This window comes from Merops nubicus, unplaced genomic scaffold (genome assembly GCF_000691845.1).
Source record: "Merops nubicus isolate BGI_N331 unplaced genomic scaffold, ASM69184v1 scaffold36006, whole genome shotgun sequence".
Taxonomy (NCBI): domain Eukaryota; kingdom Metazoa; phylum Chordata; class Aves; order Coraciiformes; family Meropidae; genus Merops; species Merops nubicus.
In genome coordinates, this window is record NW_008616240.1 from 1 (window position 1) to 9,016 (window position 9,016).

Consider the following 9,016-nt stretch of genomic DNA (forward strand, 5'->3'; position numbering starts at 1 on the left):
TGGTACCGAGAGAACGGGGATGGCCGCGGGGAGCTGCCGAAAACCCCGTTAGCTGGAGGCAGGTCGAGGTGTGGGGAAAGCTTTCCGACCTAAAGCGTCATTCTAGCTCGGGCAGAGTGCCGGAGGCGCTGGAGCGTCCCCATCGCTGCAGCGATTCGAATTAACCCCAAATCCGCCGGGGGCGGGCTGGGTGCCGAGGTTTGGCGGCGCTTGGTGGGCTCGCTGTGGCCCTCCTCGCTTCTCTCGCTTTGCCTGGCTGCTCAGAACCCCCTCCCTCGGGACAGTCCGACGTCCCCGACCTTTTGTGTCTGAAAATCCTGCGGTGGTGACACTTCAGCTCACGGCTGCAGGAAAGCCGAGAGAGAGGGGACTGGAGAGCTGCTCTGGAGGGGGAAGGTGGCAGCTTTGGCTCTCCAGAGGTCCCTCTGCTCCATTACAAGCAGCTCCCAGGATGACCTGCTAGGGCATGGAAGGGTTTGTGAGGGGGACACTTGGCTTCAGCAGCCCGAAGGGACGGTGCCTGAAGAGCTGCAGGAGTTTGCACTTTCGTGAAAACCATGTTGCAGGCAAAGCTTTTAAATTTATTCCACTGTGGTTTGTTTTTTTTTTGTGATTAATTAACGTATTTTTTTCCCCTCATGCTTATCTAAAGCGTGAGGGGAAAAAAAAAAACATCTTGGCTTAAATTGGCAACTGAAAGCACTACAAATTGTACGCCACTGAAGAATCTCCTTTTGAAACTTTCTTGACTGAGGGGATGACTTCTCCCATCAGATGGGGAAATGCTGCGAGGGCTGGAGCAGCTCTGCTGTGAGGACAGGCTGAGGGAGTTGGGGCTGTTCAGCCTGGAGAGGAAGAGGCTCCAGGGGGACCTTATAACAACCCTCCAGTACCTGAGAGGGGCTACAGGAAAGCAGGGGAGGGGCTGTTCACAAGGATTTGGAGGGACAGGATGAGGAGTAATGGCTTTAAGCTAGAAAAGGGCAGATTTAGGTTAGATGTGAGGAAAAAGTTCTTCAGTATGAGGGTGACAGACCACTGGAATAGGTTGCCCAGGGAGGTGGTGGGGGCCCCATCCCTGGGGACATTCAAGATCAGGCTGGATGAAGCTCTGAGTAGCTTGATCTAGTTGATGTCCCTGCTCGTGGCAGGGGGGTTGGACTAGATGCCCTTTGGAGGCCCCTTCCAGCCCAGACTTTCTACAATTCCGTCATTCTCCCAGCGAAACACCCTCCTCAAAGAATCGGCGGCGTGTCCTTGCTCACGGGCTGCTTTCATCCATCCTCTGCCTTGCCCCCTGCACGAAATGGCCGACGAGAACGACGACCTGCAGGCCGAGGAGGAGCTCCCTGCCCCAGCTGAGGAGAGCTTTGAGCAGCTGGAGCACGACAGCCCCGCCGAGCGCAGCGGGCACGTGGCCGTCACCGACGGGCGCCGCATGTACGTCTGGGGAGGATACAAGGTACGCCCCTCAGCCCCCCCTCCTGCCACCCCTGGGGCTGGGAGTTGCAGCCCGTGAGTTTGGAAGTGACTCAAAAAATTAAGCCCTCCCCCCCAGAAAAAAAGAAGAGCTCCAGTGAACAAATTGGGAGTCTGATATTTCAAAGTTTGGAAATGCTGAAGTAGATCGTGAGTGGTAAATGCAGGTCTTGGCCAAGGGGTTTTTGTGGAGTCACTGTCTGGGTTGGGCGGGAAGGGACCTTTCAAAGCCACCTCATCCAACCCCCTGCCCTGAGCAGGGACATCTGCAGCTAGAGCAGGTTGCTCAGAGCCCTGGCCAACCTCACCTGGAATGGTTCCAGGGGTGGGGCAGCAACCACCTCTCTGGGCAGCCTGGGCCAGGGGCTCAACACCCTCAGCAGCCAAAATTCCTTCCTTTTGAGGGATGCAGGGTGGTGTTTGTCAGCTCACGTGTCTGTTGGAAGAGAAGGAAATGCTACCCAGTTTGAAATGCACAGCATGCAATGTGGTGCTTTTATGTACAGCATCATCAGCACAACTATTCCATGCTAATGATCATGGGCTGGTTGTTCCTCACACTGAGGTGTTCATGTCCTGCAAGCAGAACCAAGTCATTTTAAAATTTTGACAGGAATTAAGATGAATCATCAAGGAACTCAGTCAATAAATTGGTAGCTTAAGAAAAAGCTTTGGTGTAGTGTTCTGATGGTGTCATACAGGGGGTGGGGGAATTAAAAAGGAGAATTGGGTGCATTTATGCACCCTGGTTATCCTGGTTGGGCTATGAAGATGAGGTTTAACTTCCCTTTACCTCAGTCTGGCTCTGCTGGGAGGCTGTCTGGTCCCCAGCAGAAGCTGAAGCAGGCTCATAGCAGCTCTCTGAGGGCTGCTGTGTGTGGCTGGGAGGTGCAGGAGGGCAGCAGGCACAGCTCTTGCTGCTTTCTCTGCTGGGGGGAGGTCTCTGAGGGGTGGGGATGGTCACAGGAGTCTCATTCAGTGTATCAGACATCCTTCTAATGGGGCTTTTTCTTGTCTGACCTGTTCTGCAGAATGCCCAAGTTAGGGGATTTTATGACTTCTATCTGCCTAGAGATGAAATATGGATCTACAACATGGAAACTGGAAGATGGTACAGTAAATCATTAATTTTGGGGGGTTTCTGGGGGGGAAAAAAGGTAAATTTAAGAATTGGTACAGAAACCATGCTGAGGGTCTGTGAACAGAGAGAGAATTCCCTGAGTTCTTTGTTCCTGTCTATCAAATGATTACATAAAGGTATAAAATGCTTCCAAATATTATTTCTTTTTCAGTGAAAACACCAAATATGTTTTCACAGGGTTAAAGTAGAAGAGAGCTCAGACAGGCAGCCCAGACCCCCCGAGTCCCCTTGGCACTTTGCAGGGAGCAAGATCTCAGCAGGGCTTCCAGACCTTATGGTGGCTGGGTAGAGCCTTGGCCATGGGCTGGAACCTCATTTTTGTGGTTATAATGTTTATGAACGTTCAAAATCCTGTCTCCAAATATAAACCTTCAGTTTAGACAGGAGCATCCTCTGCCTGAGGATCTTCCTGGGGCTTTGGGAAGGCGTACCAAACTCCTGAACTGGGCGGGCAGGATTCCTCCCCCACAGAACACCTATTAATTAATTAAATTGCCTTTTCCTCACCTCCACTCCTTCATATCAGGTTAACCTTGTCAATTGTTAAACCTGGAAGGGTGTGAAGAACCTGTAACCAAATGGTCCAGGGTGACCTGGTGTGGTTAAAAACACACCTATGGTGTTAAAAACAATTCCACTCCAGATAAAATCGTTCCTGGGGATTTTTAACAGACATTTTGCACTGTGATTCTAGGAAGAAGAGCAAAACAGAGGGAGACATTCCCCCCTCCATGTCTGGGAGCTGTGCTGTGTGTGTGGACAGAGTGGTGTACCTCTTTGGAGGGCACCACGCGCGGGGCAACACAAACAAGGTTGGTAGTTTAAGGATAAACCCCTCCCTACAAATAAGTTTCTCCTCATTAGCTTCATTCCTGTGCTTCATAAACAAGAGGTGGCCTTTTCAGTTCATTAAAATCCATCCCTGTTTGTTGATTTGGGTTTGTTTTTTTTTTTGGTTCAAGTTCTTCTTGTGCAATTCACCCTATAAATTGTCTAAGTGGTGCTTTTAAGTTGGCTTCTTCTGAAAGCTGGGAATTCCCAGAGTTCACTGGAATAACCCCAGGAGGTGATTTGTCACCTCTCTGTAGCTGTTTGAAATGTTTTTCTTCTCTGGAGCCTGATAACATTTTCTGATGTTCTCCAAGTGTGGCTTAAATTGAATCATTTGGGCCTTGTTCTCAAACAGAAACTATTTCTCTCCATGCAAAATGATGGAACACATAGAGAAGCAAAAAAAAAAATCCCTTTTTTCTTTTTTTAACCAGATTTTTTCTTTTTATTGTAAGACATTTGCCACTTTATACACCCCTTCACTCCATTCACCTGTCAGCTTTTGGGTGGTGAAACTGAATGACCATAGTCCTGTTATTTATGTAAAAAGTGTTTGGGGCCAGATAAAGATAAAGTTAATGATAAAGATAAAGTTAATGATAAAGATGTAGATGTTTGGGTCTGTGCAGGCAGGAGAACTTTTCTTTCTGTCCATGCTGATTAGAAGTTAATGTTTTAATGTAGCTCGGGCTTTCAGCGAACTGTGGGAGTAAACCCCAAATCTTTTTTTATTTCCTCCAGTTCTACATGTTGAATTCCAGATCCACGGACAAAGTGCTGCAGTGGGTCAGAGTGGAGTGTGAGGGGGTGCCCCCTTCCTCCAAGGACAAACTCGGAGTTTGGGTTTACAGAAACAAGTAAGGCTCTGGCAGCACGTGCCCACCTCTAATCCCTCCTCCTCCTTCTCCTCCTGTGCCCGTCCTGTCCTGCTCAGGCAGGAGCTGCAGAGCCACCTCTTGCCTCCAGCACTTGAGGAAGAGCCTGGATTTCCTCCCCAGCCAGCCTTTTAAAGGTGCCCATTTGGGAAGTGACAGTCCTGGCTCCTCTGGGTGCCTGTGAGCTGCAGAGCACCCACGTGAGTCATGGGCCAGACCACCCCCCTTGCGTCGTGGTTCCCTGTCTGGGCATCACCCATCTTGGCAGCTGCCTCAGGGATTCCTCCTCCTCACTGAAAAACCCCTTCAGGATTCCCCCTGTCACACAGGACTCGGTCTGTGGGCCATGTCTGGTGGGACAGGTTGCCTCTCTTTGGTCGCTGAAGAGCAGGAAGCTGTTCTGATCCTCACACAAACATGGGTGACTCTCCCAGCACTCCACGTGCTTCCTTCAGTGTGGTTGGAGTTGGTTGCATAAAACCAGGGCTCTGATGGGTTGCTGGGGGTGTTATCTGATTGGGATAGCATCCAAGAGATGCCAGAAGGGCTTTTGGCACCTTGGAAAAGAGGAGGGTGACAAGGAGAAGGTGTTGAAGCTAGATGAGCTGATGTGAAAAACATTGCTGTTGCCTTGTGCCCTCCTCCCTGGTGCAGTTAGGTAGTGCTGGTCCCATGAGCTGGGAGCCCTGTGGTGAGATCATTCCAGCCTTCTGGTGCTGGAGGATGGACTGAAGAAAGACCCTGTTGTAGTTCCCTCCTTCCACAGGCTTGCTGTATCCCAGCTGCTCAGGAGCTTGGGAGAGGAGGTGAATTACCTCAGGGAGGACAGGGGCCTTTCACACAATCCCAGCATGGTGGGGGTTGCAAGGGTCCCCTGGGGATCATCTCATCCAACCCCCCTGCTCCAGCAGGTCACCCACAGCAGGGTGCCCAGGATGGTGTCCAGGTGGGTTTGGGATCTCTCCAGAGCAGGAGACTCCACAGCCTCTCTGGGCAGCTGCTCCAGGCTCAGCCACCCTCACACCAAAGAACTTTTTCCTTGCTCCTCTTGGAGCCTCTACCCCAAGCAGATTTCTCAGAGGGTTCCTGGCTTCTAGAGAACAGAACTCCAAAATACCATGGCTCCTGTGGCCAGAATTGTCCCCTGGCAGGAGCAGCTGGGAAGGTTCGTCCCCAGGGGGCAGGGCTGTCTGCAGGCAGGCACCCGCTGTGGGTGGTGCTGCCAGGGGCTGGGGAGGTTTGGTGTCCATATGAGGTGATGGTGGCAAGGGTTACAGGTCCTTGTCTTGTCAGGGTAGGGGGTCAAGCTGAAACCTCCAAAATCTACAGGGTTAAGCTGTAACCTGCAAGGCCAGACTGAGAGAGCTGGGGTTCTTCAGCCTGGAGAGGAGAAGGCTCTGAGTAGACCTCATTGCAGCCTTCCAGCATCTGAAGGGGGCCCCCAAGAAAGCTGGGGAGGGACTTTCTACAAAAAAAAGATGCTCTTTATGGTCCCTTCCAACCCAAACCAGTCTGTGAAGTAGCCCATGGTGCTAGTTCTCAGCTTCTTGATGAGGAGGGAAAGGTTTTTGCTGTGACACTGAGCGTGGTCCGTGCAGAGGTAAATGTGGGTGAGAGTGGAGCTGGGGGTGCTGAGCCTGGTGCTGGAGGCTCCAGCATCCAGTCAGGATTTCTGCCAAAGCCATGCCCTCAGTCCCTAACGTGTGCTAGAGCCAGAGGAATGACTGCTCAGAGCAGCTGTCCCTCAGGCTTTGAATCAAAACACAAGCAGCACAAAGGAAAATGCCTTCCCCAAACCAAAAAAACTTCCCAGGCAGCTTCACTGGTCGAGAGTCTGCTGCAGGTAGTGCCCCTTGGTCTCCTCCTACCCCGTGCCCCTCTCCACCTTCCCTTTCTTTCTTCCAGGGGTGCCCGTGGGTGTTTCTGGCTCAGGGAGAACAGGTGGAGGGGTTGGAAAGGGAGGGAATAAATCCCTGGAGCTGGTGTGGGAGGTGAAGGCTGGAGCGGGGTGACCTGGTGGCTCCTCATGTTTGGAAGCAGAGCAGAGCTTGGAAGCCTGAGGCCTGGGGGGTGCTGCTGCTGCTGCAGAGGGTTTGGTGTGGGTGGGTAGGGGAGATTGGGCAAGAAGCTGGGCCCCACACCTGGAAAACTCACGTGGGAGACACGTTGGAAGCAGCCCAGCCAAGGGAGCTCCCCTGTTCTTCCTGTCTTCTGTCTGATCTCAGCCTTTACAGGACTTGAGTTGGCAGCAGCAGATGTGGGAAGGTAACGGTTGGATTGGATGATCTCAAGGGTCTTTCCCAACCTGAGGGATTCCATCGTGCCGCAATAACATTTCTAACAGATCTGGATGCCCATTTTGTTTCAGGCTGATATTTTTTGGAGGGTATGGTTATTTTCCTGAGGGGAAACAACGGGGAACGTTTGAATTTGATGAAACCTCTTTTTGGGTAAGTAAACCTTGAAGTAATTTCTATAGAAACAGTACTATTTTATTGGTGCTTATTAAAACCTGTTGCTTGCTTAATTAATTTTTAAAGAATTCAGGTCTTCCTAGAGGATGGAACGACCACGTGCACGTTCTGGACACTGAAACTTTTACTTGGAGCCAGCCTATAACTACGGTAATTATCAGTCTTGTGTCAGTTAATTAAGTAAGAGGTGTAAAGAAACATGTGCACCGTGTGCCTTTTCTCTTCTACATCCTGCAAAAATCAGCATGACTGTTGCAGTGCCTGCCTGGCACTGGATTAACCCACAGCTTGGGGCTGTCTTCACCTCTGGTGTCTCATGGAGGGCTCCTCTCTTCAGTCTCCATCTCCCTGGCATGATTGAAGAAGATGTGGTTAACTCCTCATGAGCAAAAAAGCACAGAAGTTCACCCAAAATGTGTTTTTCTACCTCCCCACTCCACCCTGCAGCTTTGTTTAGGTGTCACCAGCCTTTACCTGCCCAGTGCTGAGCTGTGGGGTGCTCGGTGAGCCCAGTTCGTTGGCATACAAACCAGTCCCTGAATGCCAGGAACTAGGAAAGGTGGAAGAGCTCTGAGATACCCAGGGCCAGCCAGCAGAAGGGCAGGAGCAGTGCCCCTCAGGACTCCATGAGGTGTCTTTAGCCTGTGGTTGCAATTTTACCTACAACTTCCTTGTAGGTAGAAGCAGTTTAACCCACAACATCCTACTGTTGGTAGAACCACCCTTGGAAACATTCCCTTGAAACTGTCTCCTTCCTGCTCAGTAGCATTCTTGAGGGCATTTAAACTGAATGTAAACCATTCCTTTACCTAGATCCTCTCCTTCCCAAAACCAGGAAACCTGCTTTTATTTTGGGCCTTACCATTCTGGGCCCCTCACTCCAGGAGGGACCTTGAGGGGCTGGAGCGTGGCCAGAGAAGGGCAACGAAGCTGGGGAAGGGTCTAGAGCCCAAGTGTGGGGAGGAGCAGCTGAGGGAGCTGGGGGTGCTGAGCCTGGAGCAAAGGAGGCTCAGGGGAGACCTTCTGGCTCTGCACCGCTCCTGACAGGAGCCTGGAGCCAGGGGGGGGTTGGGCTCTGCTCCCAGGGAACAAGTGACAGGACAAGAGGAAACAGCCTCAAGTTGCACCAGGGGAGGTTGAGGTTGGACCTGAGGAACAATTTCTTGCCCTGGAGGGTTGCCCAGGGCTGTGCCAGGCTGCCCAGGGCAGTGGTGGAGTCCCCACCCCTGGAGGGGTTTCCAAGCCATGGAGATGTGGTGTGAGGGACACGGGGCAGTGGGGACCTGGCAGTACTGGGGGAACAGTTGAACTTGATGATCTCAAACATCTCTTCCAACCAAAGTGATTCTGTGACTCCACTTTGGTCTGTCATTCTCTCATCATCTTTTTTCCTGCCGAGTTGGTTTCTTTTATGCTTTGGTGACACTGTGCTCCTGGGAAGCTCAGAAAAACAAAATGTGCAATTTCCTGTCACCCTCTCTGAGGTGACAGTTTGATACCTTCCATTTGGGTTCTGGATTGTGGTCAGAACAACAGGAGACACTCCCTAGCTGCAAACAGACACCCTCTTAAGTGTCACAGAGGGATCCAGGGACAGGGAAGTGGAGTGAGACTGCCACAGAATTGGAGGAAATGAACTCTGAGATAAGTAACTCCTGTTGAGATTACCAAGGGATTGTTTTGTCTTACTATGGACAGAGCTCAGTTAGTTGAGAATTAGCTCAAAAAAAAAGAGTTTTCAGCAATTCCTTATGTCCTTGTCTCACAGCCTGAGGTTTTCTGTGAGTGAACCCCCTTTGAAAACCAAAATTTCCATCATGGAACCCCAGTGCAGTAGGGGTTGGAAGACACCTCTGGAGACCATCTCATCCAACTCCTGCTAAATATCGTGACACTTAGAGGGGGGGAAAACAACCACCCATTTTTAATGAGCTTTCTGCTCTTCCATCCATCAAAAAAGTGAATTTATTCACACAGAAAGATGTCAGGGCTGCCTTGCCCTGTTGGCTTTACATCCGACTCGAGCTGGGCCCCTGTCTCCTCGGGTGGCAGACAGGTGGGGCCTCAGGGGGACACCCAGGGGGGCTGTGAGGAGCCAGGCCTGGCATGGCCCCCAGTGCACCTGAACCCTGTCCTGTTCCCTTCCCACAGGGTAAAACCCCCTCGCCACGAGCTGCCCACGCCTGTGCCACCGTGGGGAACAGAGGCTACGTGTT

At 51.4% G+C, this 9,016-nt stretch overlaps 1 protein-coding gene across 1 annotated transcript; it reads left to right on the forward strand.

Annotated features, from left to right (window-relative positions):
• Positions 1 to 1,302: 1,302 nt before the first annotated feature.
• LOC103775336 (kelch domain-containing protein 2-like) lies at positions 1,303 to 9,011 on the forward strand (the record flags this gene model as incomplete). Its single annotated transcript, XM_008942781.1, has 7 exons — positions 1,303 to 1,462; positions 2,511 to 2,590; positions 3,315 to 3,432; positions 4,193 to 4,308; positions 6,695 to 6,776; positions 6,867 to 6,950; positions 8,952 to 9,011. Coding segments are annotated over exons 1-7 (696 nt in total), but the record flags the coding sequence as incomplete, so codon positions are not given.
• Between the last annotated feature and the right edge of the window lie 5 nt (positions 9,012 to 9,016).